Source organism: Hyaena hyaena, unplaced genomic scaffold (genome assembly GCF_003009895.1).
Source record: "Hyaena hyaena isolate Hyena2069 unplaced genomic scaffold, ASM300989v1 scaffold_216, whole genome shotgun sequence".
NCBI lineage: Eukaryota > Metazoa > Chordata > Mammalia > Carnivora > Hyaenidae > Hyaena > Hyaena hyaena.
This window is the reverse complement of record NW_024080848.1, coordinates 676,086-694,668: the sequence shown is the minus strand read 5'-3', so window position 1 is coordinate 694,668 and position 18,583 is coordinate 676,086. Positions and strand designations below refer to the sequence as shown.

At 42.7% G+C, this 18,583-nt stretch overlaps 1 protein-coding gene across 1 annotated transcript in view; it reads left to right on the top strand.

Moving 5' to 3' along the window:
• The window catches only part of LOC120238758 (transcriptional activator ptaB-like), a 161,763-nt gene extending 143,868 nt beyond the window's left edge, over window positions 1–17,895 (top strand). The window contains exons 2-3 of the mRNA XM_039242720.1: window positions 17,386–17,517; window positions 17,623–17,895. Coding sequence (XP_039098651.1) covers window positions 17,386–17,475 — 90 coding nt within the window. The 3' untranslated portion in view covers window positions 17,476–17,517; window positions 17,623–17,895. The remainder of the gene's footprint in view (window positions 1–17,385; window positions 17,518–17,622) is intronic.
• The last annotated feature ends 688 nt before the right edge of the window (window positions 17,896–18,583 follow it).

Sequence of the window (18,583 nt, the reverse complement as noted above, 5' to 3'; positions counted from 1 at the left end):
TTTGAGAGAGAGGGGGAGGGAGAGAGAGAGAGAGAGACCAAGTACGAGCTGGGGAGGAGCAGAGAGAGAGGGGTGGACACAGAATCTGAAGCAGGCTCCAGGCTCTGAGCTGTCAGCTCAGAGCCCAATGTTAGGGCTCGAAACTATGAACTGCAAGATCACGATCTGAACCACTGAGCCAGCCAGGCACCCTGAGAAGAAATTTCTTAGTAGAGAAAGACTCAGACCAGCACTAGCCTGCAACCATTAAAGCCAGAAGACAATGGGATATCGAGAGGCTATTGAGAAGAGGGGTGGTGTTGGGAATCTCTTCAAAGATTTCACTCACCAATCAATCAGGTAAGAGACAGGAATAGTCATATCTGCACAGCCTTAGACTGTAATCTGTTCTTATACTATGTCAAAATACTTGATGAACTAACACAACCAAATGAAAATTGAAGAGTAGACGTTTCAAGACAGGGGAGAACAGAGATGAACAGTGAATTGAACAATATACAGTTAAATATTTACTCCTCAGTGGAGCTCTATAAAGGTTTTATTTTGTTGTTGTTGTTTTGTTTCGTTTTTTTGCCCAATTTATAAATAGGGAAATAGAGACTTTGAGAGAACAGGCTGGCACTCAGAATGGTGATCTGGGATTCAAGCAGAAGCAGTTTGAGTACAGTTTCAAGCAGAAACAGCAGTTTCTATGCTGTTAAATTATGTGTCCATGTGACTTTCCTTGATGCCTTGGTGTCTTAGTCTGTTCTGGCTGCTCTAACAAAATACCGCAGACTGGGTGGCTTGTAAAAAATTGAAATGTATTTCTCCCAGTTCTAGAGGCTGGGAGACTGAGATGAGGGAGGCTGCATGGTCAGGTGAAGGCCCCCCTTCTGAGTGGCAGAATTCTCATTGTATCCTTTCATGGCAGAATGGGCAAGAGAGCTCTCTTGGGCCTCCTTTATAAGGACATTAATCTTATTCATGAGGACTCTGCCCTCATGACCTAGTCCCCCCCAACCGAAGACCCAACCTCCTAATGCCATGACATTAGGCATTAATATTTCAAAATGCGAATTTGGCTGAGAGGACACAAACATTCAGACCGTAACACGTGGGCAGGGTAGAACTGCTTAAGTAAATCCAGAAAACCAGGAGTTACCAAGGAGAGAGAGACATATTTGTCAACAAAAGATATTTGACAAAAGATATCAAATACAAAGTCCAAACATCAAAAATAAGCTAGGAAAAACATTTATAATACCTGACAGTTATTAATAGGACCAGACAAGATGACATGAAAAGTAAACCACTAAATAAGAAAATGGGCAAGTGTATAAACATGCTATTTATAGATGAAGGAATGCAAATTGCCAATAACTTATAAAAATATCCCTCACCTTATTTGCAATCTAGATGGCGTAAATTAAAACACCATTGGAATAAAAATTTTTCCACCTTTAGGATTGGCTACAATTAAAAGCAGGTGTAACATTTACCATATAAATGATGGGACTTCATAATACATATACTTTCATATGTTTGTGGTCACAGTATAAATGTATACAGTAAGGAAAAATAATCCTATAGCATTTATGAAAATGAAGAGTATACACACCAAGGAAACGCACTGGGAAATACAGTTGTTTAGAAACCACAGTGTTTTACATTAAGACATCTGTGTATGGGTAAATGTTTAACCATTGGCTCTCAAGAAAGAAAGGAAAGAAGGGAGGGAAGGATATGAGGAAGAAAAGGAAGAAAGGAGGAGGGAAAATCTCTCCTTTGTGGCACTCGCCTCTTTCTATGCTGTAAATACTCCCACCATGGCGAAGCTCAAGCTATTAATGTGCACGCTTGGTAAAAGATGCGCACCATCATATGGGCACGCTTGCAAGATGTGCACTAGAACTCCAATTACAACATTACTGTGATCTTTTAACTTTGTCTTCTGTAATCTCTGTATTGTTAGACTTGTTAAAAAAAAGCATTAAATACATTTTTAGTTTTTGACATTCTTATAAAATTTTTACTAACAAGTGTGCTTCCCTAATTCTTCTACAGTTACCTCATAAAGTCTTTCAGTATTTTAGGAACTGGTTTATTGGGTTCTGGAGTTTCAAACTCAGTCAAATGCTCCATTACTATTTTCTCATCATCTACTAGACATTGTAAAGAAATCTGACAGCTCCCTTCATAAAATGAATCTTCAGCAAGGTTGGCAAAGAAGTCAGAGATAACTTCATTGCCAACCTTGGAGCATCTGTGTGTGATTGTATTAAGGGAGCCATTCCGTATCCTTTCCGTTTTAATTTCACTTGAATCAAGTGTAATGGAGACAGAGACTGTATTTGTCTTAGTCTCCAACATTTCCAAAGACTAGCCCAATTCCTGGCACTTGGGAATTAATAAATGATTAGCTAGTAAATATGGTTTTTTTTAACCACACTCGATCATTTTGTCTGAAAACTACCCCGATAGAGAAAATAACAGTAGTTGAGCTCCTTCTCTGCCATGAACATTATCTATACTACACTTAGCCAAACTATCTCTACTTCTGTTTTCCTGTTTGCCTTGAGTTTAAAAGAAAGACTTACAGAAGAAAAAAGGTGCTTATGTTTCTTCATATTTGCCTAAACAAACCTTGGCTTCTTTCTCTGCAATAGCCTGACACTTTGTGTGCATCTTTCATATTGCTCATTTTTTCTGTCTTTGTACCCACTCTTTGAAAATATAATCTCATCAGAGAGCTTTCTCTGCAACCACCCGATTAGTATTATCACTTAAAAATCTATTCCTGTTAGGTTTATTTGGATCTTTATGATCGTGTTATCAGAATTTCTTCTTTTAATCATCTCTTGCCTTATTGGAACCATCTTCCTTTTTAGTTTCTTTAGCTGTGATGTCACAGTTCTATTTGCTTTGGTGTGAAGAGCAAGGAACTTGAGGTTTCCCAGCATCCTTGGCCAACTGGATATGGGTGTCACTAGCTGTTGGACTGTTTCCTGCAGTTTTATACTTATATTTGTCCCTTTCCTCCACAGCCCTTGGAATGTAGTATATGGGACAGACATTTTACTGTTTCTTCTCAGCTTAATGATGTAGGTAGTATTTGCTGAATGCCCACTACATGTCTGTCTGAGTCAGTGTTGCCTATTTTATTTTAAGCTCCTAGGAAAAACAAATGTCAAGATGTCTAATATAGTGAAGTTCCTTTGGGCACTTAAATGCTGTGTGTATTTGTGTGTGGTGTATGTGTGTAGAGAAAATATTTTATTTACGTGTTTTTAAAGGAAAAGATCTGAAATAGGTTGATATTTAGGTAACTCAAAGTCCTTTAAAAATAACGTAATATATGTGAGCTCTGTGCGACTGAGTCAGTCAGCAGGTATGGAGGGTCATGGAATAAACCACAGAGTAATACACAGAGTGACTCCTTAATATCACTGTAGAACTATCTTACAGAGTAGAAACTTGCCATAAGAGTGTTTACAAACTGTCATATCTCTAGGCTGCCAGTTTTATTCTTTTTGCAAAGGCCATGAAGAGATGGGGAACCAGAAAACTTAGAAAGGGAGAATATTCTGTGTTAAGTAGTCTGGAAGACAGGAGAGATAAAAACTAATAGAAAAAATAGTTTCAATGGTAGAGAAGGTAAAAACTTAAATATGGGGTAAGGCCACACGGAGTCTAGGTATAATACTGGGGGATGGATGATTCTGAGCAAAGAACTGCCCCCCAATGCGCGCTTGTGTGCATACATGCACACACACACACACACACACACACACACACACAGAGACAGAGACAGAGACAGAGAGGGACAAGAAAGCAGGATAGCATGAGACCTAATCAAGTTTGTGTTTATGGTCTTGCTTAGATGGAATAGTGACTGATAACAGTGTACAGTTTGTAAATGTGGCACCTCATTGTACTTAGGATTTGAAATTTCTTTCACTATTGCTCTGTGTACTGTTTGACTAAACATTAAGAAGGGTAGTTGTTTTAATGATCACGTCTATTTTGTGTGTGTGGGGGAAACATTATCTAAATGGAATGATGATGCTATTTATATCTCTGTTTTAGCCTATGCAGCCATTGTTAAGCCACTACCACTCAACTGGCAAGTGGATATCTGACTTGTATGCAGTGTTTAGGAAGAAATGAATAGCCTCGTTCTATAAAGCCATGCCTATAAAATGACAGTAAACTTCATTGTAATTAGCTCTTAGACTCTGATTAGGAACATATAAACCTGCCAAAGAATCTTTATCTTGAAATCTGTGGCCTGAACATTTCCACTGTCTGAGCTCAGGGGACAGAGCTTCAATCTCTAAGGAATCTGGGACTTTTCATTGAGTTCCTCTCGCCTTCACCTGCAAAAATGGACGTTCCCTTTGTCCCTTGCCAGATTCCCAAGGGGGTATGAAGAATGAAGTCTTTAAAGCTCTGCAGAATATCTATAAATAATTGTTTTAATTGAACACTCTCCCTGGGCAGACAAATAGGCCCTATGATTTGACAGGTTCCTTTTCATCTCCATTACCTGTGATGGAAATGCATAAATCCCGTTCTAACCAGTTCATATGTTAATATATTCAACAGGATCCTGATAGATCTGCCAGCCTAGATGGATGTGATTTCTAACCAGCTTCACATTCCAGCTGTGTAACAAACTAGAAGGGCAAGGCACATCCAATTTGGGCTTTTCATTTTGCCAAGCATAGTAATGAATTCATCTCCACTTTGTCCTGTTAGAGCACTGTGAGGAATTTTAAAAAGACCTAAGTGTTTTAAAATGATGACCAGACATGAATTTGAGACATAATTCAATTACACAAGTATTACGAGGACACCTACTAAGTGAGGGACATTCTACCAGGTGTTCACTAGGGGAAGTGTTTCCAAGTGCCGCCAATACTCAGTCCCTTCTCTCAAGAAACTTAAAATATAATCAAGGAGATGAAGGGATGCATATTTAATAACAGTAAAAGCAAAATGTGATGAGTCAGAGCATATTACTAAGGGGAGACTAACTGATAAAATCAGACATAAGGAGATGGAGAAGAGGATTTGAAGCAAGCCTTAAGGAGCGTAAGGTTTATCACTTGTTATTCCTGCACTTTAAAAGCTAAGGACTTACCTAGACAGATGTGAAAATGAATATCCGAGATTGCCAGTTTTGGAATGAATGGGCCTGAATGGGTCAGGTCAGTACCCAACCCCCAGTTAGTATTCATTAAGTCTTTAAACAAATGAGAAACAGAAGCTGAAGGAAAGAACTCTGTGAAGGACGGAACACTTCCCTCTACAAGGGAGGACTCATAGATATGAGTCTTTGAAGCGTGTGGTTAAATCGTGACGCTGTGTATGCTTAATAGTAGACTTTCTGAATAGGCTCATCTCAGTCTGAAGGTCATGGAGCTTGGGTGGAACCTGAGAGAGAAGGGGAGATTTTAGAGCCTTAGGTCCTAATGGGGGACAAGATAAAAGAACAGATGATGAAGGAAACAGTGCAGATCAGTGAGAGAAAGTCAGCAATGAATAAACTTGAACAAATAGGGCCCTCTTTTCAGGCCTACATTCAAAGGGAACTTCATGTTTTAGGAACTGTCAGTTTTGTCTATTCCTTACAGTCCTGTCTTTTTCCCTGGATTCCAAATATTTTGCCGTTTGCTTTCACAGAAGATAATGCTGGATTCCTGAGTGTTTTACATTGACAGTATTGATATACTTAAGCCCTGTTTACCCAAACAGTGGCTTGGGATAATTTTGTTTGTCTAACTAAATAGAATAAGATTCTTCTCCTGCAGACATCAAACATATTGCTGTTTGTGATCATAGGGCTGTCAGTTTCAGGACTGTCATAGGAAAAGTGAACAAAATTGTAATTTTATGTAATTAATCAGAATGCAGGTCACTTTCATACAGTACTTTTTTTCTTTTTTAAGAAAATTAGTTGATCCTTTGGATTTTATACAAAAAAGAAAGTCTGGTTTTTTTCCTTGCCCCTTCCCCTTTTATCAATAAATTAAGACACCATCATATCAACTTCATCAGTCATTAACAACAACAAAATTAACACCAGTCTATTGCTGTATATTGACTATATTGGAGAAATTAACACAGAGAAAGAACGCTTTGTGGGGCAAGAGTGATTCTGACTTTGCTGCACACCTGAAGAGCCTTGAGCTCTGTCTCTCTCTCTGGGTCACTGTGTCCATGTTGGTAAAATTTAGGGTTTAAAAACTTATTTCATGGTTACACATAATAATACCAACAACAAACACTACTGAGCACGTATTCTGTCCGACACTGTGCTAGGCTGTCTGCTTGTATTACTGCACTTCATTCAAATTAACAGACCCTTGGAGGTAAAATCATTACTATTGCATATTTTCAGGAGGGAACTGAACATAATGGATGTCGTTGTATAATATACCAGGCATTGCACTGAGGCTCTTTCATGTAGTTTAGTCTACTCTCATGCAATCCTCATAACAGCCTTACATTCTAGCGCCATTTTTAGATAGCAGGAAATGGAGATTCTAGGAAGCAAAGTGATTTGTCTACCTTTTCGCCCAAAGAGCATGACAGATCCAGGACAGATACACAGGTTTTCCTGATTCAAAGGCTGATACTCTTCCACTATACTCTGTTTACACTGAAACCATTGGAATTTGACTTTTTTTTTCTTGTCTATTTTATCTGTCACAGAAACCTAGGAATTTGGCAACTTGCAAGCCAAATCTGGCCCATGGATGTGTCTTGCTTGCCTGCATGGCAATTTAAAATATTTGTAGTTGCCAACATTTTCATGTCAGAAAGCTTCCCATAAATAATCTAGATTTCTGGCTTCTTTTGAAAAATGGAAAGATCTGGCATCCCTAGGCCCTACTCCTCCCATGGCAAATGAGCACTGGGACTGAATCATGTGCTCTCAAGTTTCACACAGTGCCCACCCAGTCCTCTTCATTGATCTCTCTTACCTCCAAAGCCTTTGTATTCATATGAGTTTTTTTGACTTCTGGATTAAAGATTTCTACTTCTTGGGGTGCCTGGGTGGCTCAGTCGGTTGAGCATCTGACTTCGGCTCAGGTCATGATCTCATGGTTCGTGGATTCGAGCCCTGCATTGGGCTTTGTGCTGACAGCCAGCTCAGAGCCTGGAGCTTGTTTCGGATTCTGTCCCCCTCTCTCTGTGACTCTCCCTTGCTCACTCTCTCTCTCTCTCTCTCTCTCTCTCACAGAAATAAATAAAACATTTAAAAAAATAAAGATTTCTACTTCTCCAAAATCAAGAGATTTAAGGATTTGTCGTATAGCACAGCAAGTTGATGGTCCTACTCTGTTTCTTCCTCATGATATCCGTAAGAATGAAAATCATAGTGGTGTGGTTTCTCTTTTTCAGGGCTTTTGTAGACAGAGCATTGCTTTAGTGTAAGTGACATTTCAAAATCAGGAAGGCGAGATGAGTCGTAATTGGCTCTGTCACTATTTGGGTTTGATGCTGGCACCTCATGTGTTTGCCCTGGTTGAGTAATCTGTTTGCATCTGTGTAGACCACACACAGACAAATACGAACTCTGTTTATATTCATTTCCTGCCTGGGAACTTGGTTCCACTGGGTCACAGCTTTGGAATGATTGATAGATTGGAAATTTACTGGTATAGATGTGGATGAAAAACTCACTTAAACCCATTTTGGAAACTGACCTTAATAACCTTCTTTGAGCTACAGTAAAGGGGACATTGTCAATGACATCTCCAATGGATTAGAGCATTTGCAATGAACATCATGTCTAAATATGAAGTGTTGAATGTAATCAAGGCATTTAGCATTCCCATTTTATAGATGGGTCAATTGAAACCTAAAGTTACATTAGCTAGGGAAGTGCTCATATTATATATCACCAGCACCTCTCAGTAATGAGGAGAATTCCCTCTTATTTCCTGGGTGTCTCTCAGGCAAGTCAGCAAGTTCCGTTTCTAGAATTCCTGAAGAAAGAAAAATGGACCCTTCTGTTTGCATTTCCTATGAACATCTGTGTGCAAAAGACCAAGAGGGAAGGGATTGCACTTAGGAGACTGAAAACTCCTCACTCTGCTCTGTGCCTCATGCTGGGGCCAACCATGAGGGCTTCCTAGGGCCTCTTTCCCCACTGTGGTGAGCTGGCAGAGTGTTTGCAGGATTGATCTGTGACCTGCATACGTAGCTTTTTGCCATTTAAGATCTTGTCCCTAGCCTCAATAGTCAATCAGCGAGTTACAGGTAAAAGTAGGTGAGGAGTAAAGGAGAAAAAACTGGAAGCCCTCCAGGAGGAGATTCATGCGCACCATTGTTATCTGGGACACTTCTCTGGAACCTACCCTTGGAAACCTGGGGATGCCTAATCCGGGTTGGGTGGCTGCAGTGTATCTCCTATTGCAGTGAGTATCAGAATTTTTTATTGGAAAAGATAGGCACTTGAACTCAATCTCTGGCACTGAACTAGGCATTATGAGACTTACAAAAGGAATGTGTGTGAAAAACAGCTTCAGCCTTCAGGGAGTTGTACTCTAGGTCAAGGATGTGTACAAAAAATGTTCAGATAGGAGCTCCTAGCCTTCTTTGAGGCACTGACCACCAGCGTCATAAAAACACTCTGTGATTAATAATGCCTTGTCTATTCCTGACTCATAACATCGAGAAGCCGTCAGCTACAAATATGATTTTGGGACAAAGGAAAGAAATTGCTATAAAACTAAGGTGGGGAGATGTTAAACTAGTTGACTTCGACTAGAGACTAGGCAGAATTAGAACTGACTTCAAATAAGCTGCCACTCTTTCATTCTTCAAGATATTAGGCATTAATAGACCTATCAAGAGGCCTTACATAGCCAGTGAATGATGAAGACTTGAGCACAATTTGGGATAGTATAGAATACTTTTACCGTGATTCCTAAGGAAGTGCTGAAATCCTTGTCCTGGGCGGATAAGATTGTTGGCAACCTGTGATATCATTTTCATGCTGTAACGGCACTCATGCCTGTAAGGAACCCAGGGAATCAATCAGGCTAATGGAAATGTGTTTCCTTTCTCCCTTCTGCCATGGTTCTCTTTCAGTAGACCTGGAGATTTGAAGGTGACTGTAATTAAACATTCATTCCATTGGCGTTGTACTCCTCATATGTGAGAAAATTTAGCAGTGGGGTTTTCCCCTAAATAATGTGCAGAATCCATTTGAATGGACCAGATCATTTAGAACTTCACTCTGATACTTGGTAGTTCTGGCTGTTGTATCTACGTTCAGTGTATCTCATGTAAATGATTATTTGTTTCCTAAATGAGTTTATCTGGCTGACAGATGAAGCGTTTCTGTGCAGATAGGGGCAGACGTTAGAGAAGATCATGGAAGTACATTGTGTAGGCCTTCATATATGGTGCTTAGAAGTCTTGATTTGTCATGCTTCCTTTCCATGCCCTTCTTGATTCTGGCTTCTTTCCAGCCATTGTGACAGCTGTTTATCATTCTGTTTGCAGTTCATTTCTTGATGAACTACCCATTGCTCCATCTGCTGGTCATTGTTGTGGCTTCTTCAAATTCCCACGTGGTGAGGGGTTGAGGGGAACAAACCAATGTAGGCTGTGCAAAGGGCTGGACTTTCTATTCCCATCAGAATTATTTTTAGAAAGCTGCTATAGAATTAAGTTTCCTCTATCGAGCAGGGTTTAGGTAAAGCATACATTGGTGTGATTTCCTCAGATAAAGCCTTAGAAATGCTCTTTTAGGATCTCCTGATTGGTAGGTCCTTTCTGGGGACAGGCCTGCCCCATGCACCAGGAGCGACGGTGGAGCCTCTGAGGTGCTGAGTGCATGGAGTTTCCAGAGGCCGGTCACTCTTGAGGTGCTAGACTCATCCTGGAAGGAGTGAAAGGCTATGACAGTGAAGTGTATCAGCAGCCGAGGTGGGGATATGGAATAATCAATATCGTATTTGGATTGTCACTTGTAAAAGGCTTAGAAAATAATGCAACGGAACACTCAGTTCTGAAATAACACTGTCATTTCACCTTTCTTTGATTCAGAAGGTCCTTTAGAATCTTTGTATCCTGAGGGAGCCAGCTAATAAAGGTTGGAGGTCTGTGAAACCAGACTTTATTCTAGTTGGGAGAGGAAATACGCAGGTGGAAAGAGCATAAAGTCCTCCTGGCCCAGGACAGGGATGAGAGCCTGGAGCAAAAGTAGGATATTTGTAGTTAAGGGCACTAGTGTTCATTACTGGGTGCCTCTGTTAATTGTTTGCCAGACCTTCAGTTCTGGAGTATAGCATGGGTTAAGATAGGGTTTCCTCTTGATCTGTGTTGGTCGGTCACCTATTAGCACATTGGGGTGCTCAATAAATCAGAAGGCTACTGATTTGCAACAAAGACCCAGCATTTGCAGGAAGGATCTCCTGGGGATGGACCTGATGCTGCTGTGCGTAGCTCATGTAGCTCCCTCTGCCTCTGACTGGACTGTCGCTCAGAAACAGGCTAAGGGAACACATCAGATGATGCAGCACCCCCATCCTGGGTGCCTGGAGGGCTTCACATGCGCCGCATGGCTATGGTGTCCTGACTTAGTGCCCTGTCTCAGTGCCAGCTTCCATCTGGGTTTCCAGGCTCAGCCTTCAAAGAGTTGAAAATAGCATGACAGTTTCTTTCTCTTAGGAGCTTTCTCACCTTTGACAAGCCTGCGGGACAAGCGGACCTGACCTCTGTGGCCTCTTGTCTGTCAGCCCTGATTGAATATTCACTCTGTGGAGCATCATGCCAGGCATTGTGGAAAATTATAGAGGGAGGAGGGGAGGTACTCCTGGCCTTTGAACATCGTATCAACTTACAGGAGAGAGAGAACAGCACAAGGCAAAATATATGAAAATTCAAATGTCAGCCAGACACATATTGTTCATTATTTATAAATCCAATTAAAGTAGTTTAGAAACACACATTTATGTTCATATATAAATATGTACATAAAATTAAAGCATTTGCTGACTTGCCTTGAAGTAGCTGGAGTTGGAAGAAGATAGTTTTCTGCTGCCTAAGTTTTTGGCTCTCCAAGAATGACCCTGAGAGACAAGGATTTAAGAGCAAGAGGTTTATTCGAGAAGTTTTGGAAACGCCACTAAGAGGAATGGGAAAGGAAGCTAAGAGATAGAAAGGCAGCCAATAAAGGGTGAGCTAGCTGTGGGTGATGATGGACACTTGAGCTCCAGCTGACAGGGAAATTCTGGGGAGCAGCTAAGAACACACACTTCACTATTATCCCCTGGACTCTGTCATCCTCTGGCTGAAGACTCCTCTCAGGGTGAGTTAATGCCTGCATATTCCCAGACAGCCGTGCCCATACAGATAGTTTTTGGAGAAGGCTCTAATGCAAGAAGATGCAGCTAATGGTGGTTTGAGGTTGGCCTTAGAAAGGCCTGAGAGATAAGGGCAGGATATTGACAGCCATTGCTACATTTACAGGCATTAATGGGAACAGTAGCTTGGGGAGGCCAGGAGAGAGAGGTTGTGTACATTGAGGAAACCACTATGTGTGAGGTGTCAGATTAACAGTGGGTGACATCAAAGCCAGACCTGTAGGCTTTCGTAAGTGAGTTCCTTGAGGAGTGTGGTTCAAGGGGCATAGGGAAGAAGGTACCTGCTGGAGCTTCCTGAAGATGGAAGGCAGTTTGGAGTCTGAGGATCCAGGTTGTGATGGCCGCTCTGAATTAGGATGCCCAGTGTTCTCCTAGTCATATCTTGGCTACAGATCACGTTGGGGCTAGCAGGAGGGTTAGCCACACTGTGGATTATGGACAGCCACTTCATCTGTGGCATGAAGTCCCACAGGGCTCACTGCTGAAGAATGAAAGCTGCATGTGTTTGGAGATGCTGTGGGTTAACATGTGCCTCTTCAACTCCCCTAGTTCGAAGAAGCAGGTGGTAACCAACAAGCAGTGGGGATTTCATACTACGTTTCCTGCTGTGTTTATAGAGGATACGACTGGCAGCATTATTGGAGAAGTGGGGATAGGGGTGGTTGCGGTCATGTACCTCTAAACTGGTTCTGATCTAATACAGCCTCCTCTTGTATTGCATTGCATTGTATTGTGTCATGGGTTTGTACCTTCTCTGAAGAGCTGGCAGAGGGGGCCGTTTAAGACTGTCAAAGGTTGCAGCATTGCAGAGGGCTCTCATTCATCTGACCATCAGGTGTTGATGTATCGCTACAGAAGGTCTACACCCTACACTTCAGCAAATGCCCCTGCATTGCTCCCATGCGTTGATCTTTGCTAATGAAAACGTCCATGTGTCTTACTTGATCTTTAGCTGCTCTGGCAGATGTGCCCAGGACGGAGCTCCCAGAGACTGCACCTCAGGGGTTAATTATTCTCTGATAGCTCAGATTATATGATTTGATGTGCTCCATTTCTTTTTTCTGTCCTGTATTTAGATGCAAGACAGAGGAGATCTAGAATAGAAATGCCAAGATATGTTAATAATTTATTGATAGCTTTCATGTGGGGGGAGAATGTAGGATGTGTTCATATATTCTTACGTACGCAGTAACATAGTTTGTCCACGGAAGAGACAGAGGAAGAGCGTGTCAGATTGGATCTGGTCAGGAGACAGCTAAGCAAGTTACTTTAACAGAAGGAATTACTACGAAGACTTCTGTACAGGACAGAAAAGTTTTCCTGTCCTCCCGTAGGGTCCATGGTTGAGTTCGGAAAGCAAACAGGACAGACTAACAAGAGAAAAGCGCATAGACTTGTTTAACATGGTGTTCTATGACACGGAGCCTTCACAAGGAAATGAAGACTCACGAGACTGGTTAGAGCTGTGAATTTCTCAGCGGGCGTTCTGAAGAGTGGCGGGCGTGGGCGAATGTAACAGGCCAGGGAGTAGGAGGCGAGTGTAATAATCTGGGGAAAAGTGAGCAAGGCCCTGTGTTAGGTAGGATTCTTCTCGGTGTCCCTTTGTCTTTAGAGATAACGGTGCCCCTTTCCTCTGGGTACAGAGAGGACACCTCTCACAGGAGGGCTCTGTGACCTGTTTCAGGGAAGAAGGGGGAGAGAGGGCATAGGTTAGAATGACCTTACTGCTTCTGCTCGTTTCTCAAACTTCTCTGGTTTAAAATCCTTAGTATGCCAAGGTGGCCCATTTCCTGAACCTCATCACTTGTTAACCAGGTGTCCAAGAGTCCAAAGGGATATTGAGGTTCACGGAGGTCACAGACTACGAGAGGCAGCTGACCTCTAAGGCTGGGGGAACAAAGGGAAGGCGTTAGGATAATGGAAACTTAAACACTTGGATGATGGGTGTTGCCGAGGGAGAACCCAGACCCCTGAGGAGAGGGCACTGGAGGGCTAGCTGTGCTGGTGTGTCAAGGGGGCTGGGGATATAGAGAAACTGCAAAGTCGAGTCTGTTGCTCTGATTGGAACCAGTTGCTCCTGCCAGGATGAAGACTTATCGCTAGAGCCATGTAACAGAATAGGAAGCAGTTAAGGGAGCCAGATCCCTCTCTACCCCCCACCACTAGACCTAACAGGGAGCCTGCAGCCCGGGACAGATGTGTTTTGCAGAGTCCCAGCCCCAGCAGCTACAAAGGAGGGTGGGTTTGGACACAAAGACACAATTAAATTAAAAACCAACATAGGGAGACAACATAAACGTGTGTATACATAAGAGAGAAAGAAAGACAAAGGAAGAGAGTGCATTTGAGTGAGCTAACAGGAACAAGAATGTAGCCAAGAGCCGGCTGGGGTAAAGATTGTTGCTACTCAGTTATAAAAATAATCATAATCATAGCCTGCACATAAGAACCTGGTGCAGAGGGGAATACCATTAAGGACCCTTATTTAGCAGGAGGGTGGGGGTGGTGATTAAGTTCTAAAGTCAGGGCATTAGGGGAAAATCACATATAAACACTAGAATCAGGCACTAAGACTCTAAGAGCCTGTTGAAAGGAGAAAATATTTGTATCTCCCATCAGGTGCTCAGTTGGTTACATACGTGTGCATACTTGCTGCGTGGAATGCAGTGGAAAACCTCTCCTCCTGCCCCACAGGTATTATTACTTTCTCGCTCTCTTCTGCTTTCTCACCAAGTATGGAGAGACGAGTTCTTAGAAGTTACATGTATATGTGCTACAGCTTCCCCTTAAATCATACCACGTATATGCTGAGCACTTTCTCATATACTGTTTTACTTGTTGATCACGTTGACCCTAGAAATGGTATTAATATGCTTCCATAATCAAAAAGAGTTCAGATGCACAGGAAGGTTGGCTAATGTGCTATGGGCACAGCCAGTGAATGATAGAACCTATGTTTCAAACTCAAGTGTATCCTGTTCCAACCCTATGCTCTATAATTAGCATAGCGCTCCCCCCACCTCTGACAGTTCTGCCCTGACTTTATGTCTAGGGTAAATCCTGTCATCTCTACCATCAAAATAAGGGGCCTATGCAAGGCCTTCAAGGTACAGAAGACCTGCTGCATGGCAGCCGCTGGACATGTGTGGCTATTTAAATTTAAATTAAGTGAAACTAACTAAAATTTAAAAGTCAGTTCCTCAGTCACACTAGACCCATTTCAGGAGCTACGTACGGCTAATGACAACCACATTAGCACTGAACGTTTCCATCCTCACAGAAAGTTCTGTGGGAGATCATAGTGAGTGAGAACATGATTCTAAAGCTAGTTAAAAAAACAAAACAAACAAAAAAAAAAACCTCTGCATCCTACTGGCTGTGCATTCATGGGCATGTTTCTTAACCTCTCTGTGCCTCAGCTGCCACATCTGTAAAATGGGAATAGTCAAGGCAGTTCCTCACAGGGTTCAGATGAGAGTTAAGGCACTATTTATAAAGTTCTTAGTGTGGTACTTCATACATCATGGGTGCCGAATACATGTTACCTAAAGGGGAAAAAGGTCTAACATGTGATTTTCTAAAAACTCCACTATTTCTATTTACCTTCTAATATTTTTATTTGAGAAAGTGAAGAAGTTTGCAGCAGGGAAAGCAGTATCTTAATAATTTATGTTTGGAGTGCTTCATGGAGTCGGGGAATCATATATAAATTCACAAGATTATTTTATTTAATATACATTACTACAACTCATACCATGTACCGGGTTTCGATCTAAGAACTTAACACATATTCAGTTCTCCAAATGGGCCTGTGGTGTAGCTATTCTCTACCCTCATTTTCAATACCCTTTGCATTTCCTGCCCTACACATTTTACCACTTTTCTGGATAAGTCCTGCAGGAGTGGGGCGGGGGGGACAGAGATGAAAGAATAAGATTCTACTCTTATGAAGAGAGTAGAGAAACAAATAACTATAGAGGGAATATTATCTCAGGCTAGATATTTTGTGCGCTATCTAACTTAATGTAACAGCCCTATGAGCTGGGCAATATTTTCCTCATTTTGTAGATGTGGACATAAGGTGTTCAAACCAGTCCAGCATCACACAGTTCTGGGTGAGACCTGTGCTTCTTACCCAGGCCTAATTCCAGATCCCTTGTATTTTTTTTTTTTAATGTTTTATTATTTCTAGGAGAGAAAGAGAGAGACAGCGTGAGCAGGGGAGGGTCAGAGAGAGAGGGAGTCACAGACTGAAACAGGTTCCAGGCCCTGAGCTGGCAGTCAGCACAGAGCCCGACGCGGGGCTCGAACCCACGAACCACGAGATCATGACCTAAGCGAAAGTCGGACGCTTAACCGACTAAGCCACCCAGGCGCCCCTTGATCCCTTGTATTTTTCATAGCATCTTGATATCTATTAATAGGGAAAGTAATTTAAAAATACTTTTTTAATGTTTATTTTTGAGAGAGTGAGAGGGAGATAGAGAGAGAGAGAGAGAGAGAGAGAGAGAACGTGAGCACAAGTAGGGGAAGGTCAGAGAGAGAGAGGGAGAGAGAGAATCCCAAGCAGGTTCCATACCCAGCATGGAGCCCAAGGCAGGGCTCGAACTCATGGACAGTGAGATCATGACCTGAGCTGAAATCAAAAGTCAGATGCTCAACTGACTGAGACACTCAGCTGCCCTAGGGAAGACAATATTTTTGCATGTCCAAGTATAATGCAAGGTAGAAATAAAGGAATATAAATGAATTGCCTTAGGAATTAAGAGGAAGAGGGGATTCCTTGTAGTCAGGAGGTCAAGAGAGTCGTCTTTGAAGAGGTAGCATTTGAAATGGAGCTTGAAGTTTGGTAGCATGTGGGCAGGTGGGACTGGGGGAGAAAGATTCCAGGCACATGGAGGAACACCAAGACAGACTCTGGCAAGATAAGGGTACCACGAGTAGTTTGCAGAGAGAGGCCAAGCATGGGGTTCTGCCTGGCTGGGAAGGACCCTTGTCACTGACCTTCTTTGAATTACCGGTGCATGGGCACAGTAAAAAGTAGAGTAACTCTTAATTGTGCTATTGATTTTAAATCCTCAACAGAGGATGTGCCCCTTTATTGTAGAAGGACAGACCACTCCCCCCAGCTCCTACCCTCCAAGTATGACACTGGCCACTGGATGTGTTTGGATAAGTCCCTCTCTCTGCCTTTTTCTCTCTGTGCTTCTTGGTAGCTGCAAATTCCCATGGTTCTCAGCCTGTGGTCTTCACCGATGTGCACCCTGCCCTGTGTTCCAGGAGATAGATTCTGTGGGGGACAAAGGGGAAGCCCAGGACTTTCCATGAGTTTTGGGAAAGGAGGATCACAAGTGGAGCCAGTCTGGAGTTCTCCTGGCCCAGGCATAGGAACTTTCTCCAGGATTGGGATGATGCTTTAGGGTCAACGAGCAAGGCTAGATTGAACCGAAGGGCATGGACCACGGGCCAGGACCAATGTTAAGAGATTTGGTGGGAGGTTGAGAGTTTGAAATTGAAGACTGAAATCACTAAAGAGAAGACCAGATGGTTGTTGATACCCCCTCCTGCCCCAATCCCCTGCCCTTTCCCTAACCACCATCGCAGGGCAAAGGAAGATGGAGAACCCCCTGCTAATTTTCCACTGCGCTTTGCTCTCTGTTATGTAGTACTTCAGTGACAGGAGCCACTCAGGAGAGTCGGGGCAAGGCTGGCTGAGGTTCTCAAGGAGCTGAGTTTTGAGTTCAGGTGCCTGCGTGGCAGTGGAATGATGCTTCCTGACCTCTCAGACCTTTGAGACCTCCGGGCGGCCTTAGACTTCACCTGGAGCCTCGTGTCCAGGATGCGGCCATCTAGGGGAATTCCAGGGAAAGGTGGCAGGTAGAGTATCCTTTCTGAGTTTTATTCTCTCTCATCCTCCCTTCTTTCTGTGTGCCTGTGTTACTCTGTTGTGTCTCCTTCTCCTCAAGATTCATCGACCAGTGATGCAGGGGTATTTATTTTATGTTCTTGTCAACAGAGATATCATGGACTGAAAGGTGATGGGTACCCCAATGAGTTCACTACGAGATCTCAAAGATTCCAAGCCACTGGCTGCTCCAAAGCATAAGGCACCCTTCTGGAGAGTCGGCAGAAAGGAAGCCTGGAGGAGGTGAGGAAACATCGCTCTTCCCTCTGCCCTTGACTCCATTGGCCTTTAGCTGTCAGATGGCTGGGTCCAGGCCTGATGGGCTTTTCCCCGTGTGTCCTTCCACAGGCTCTGCTTTTGGCCAGAGGACAGACCACTTCCTCAGTTCTCTGGGGAACCACTGAAGGACAGTGAGGAAGATGTTGCTGGTCCCCAGGACAGAAACATAGCAGCTGGAGCCAGGAAGCACCTGGAGTGGGACTCAAGCCCAGCACCCCTTCAGACTGACGCTCCCTGGGCTGCCTGTGGTGCCAGAATGGACTGTTTTTGCTTTGCCATCACCTGCCTAACACGGTTCTAGATGCTTTTGAATGGTTGGCTTTCTTTCCTTTTTTTTTTTTTCTCCTCCCCCACTGTCTTCTTTATCTTCTCTTGGCCCTGAGAACTGTAAGAAAAGAATTGCTTTATAAAGTATAATTCTGTTGCTGATGTTAGCCTTGTTTATGAATAAATTCTGTCCCTAACGATTTTCTGAATTGCAATCCCAGGTTAGCTAGTAAATGGGACTGCATGGTTTGGTTTGTGTAGTACTGATCCTTAGATTAAAAATACATTTTCTTACTTTCTTTCTTTCCTTTTTATTTTTTTGTGAGTTTGGATCCAGGTAATGGCCCGAGTCACATTTGCCTAGCTACTGAAGCGATCTCAATGTGGTATCGCTTAGAGTTGAAATATAATCAAACATATATTATACCTGGGGCTCTTGCACGCTATTTGATATATATGTTACGCTACAAAGAAACACAAACCTTGTATGCTGAAATTTAATTCCTGTCTGATCCTGCAGTTAGAATGGTAGAGAAATTATAAATATCAGAAGTGGTTTCAGATACCCTGAATGTAAGCTAACCAGCAGTAAGGGACAGTTTGGAAATGCCGTTTTCCGAGGCAAAGCAGGAATTGGAGATCAGCTGACCTCGTCAACAGGGTTGCTCAGGTCTGTCTGTGGGTCTGCTCGTTTTGGAAGAATCAGAGAACAAGGCCTGCTTCTGTGCTTGAGTTTACGGGAATTGTGGCGTTTCTGGCTGAA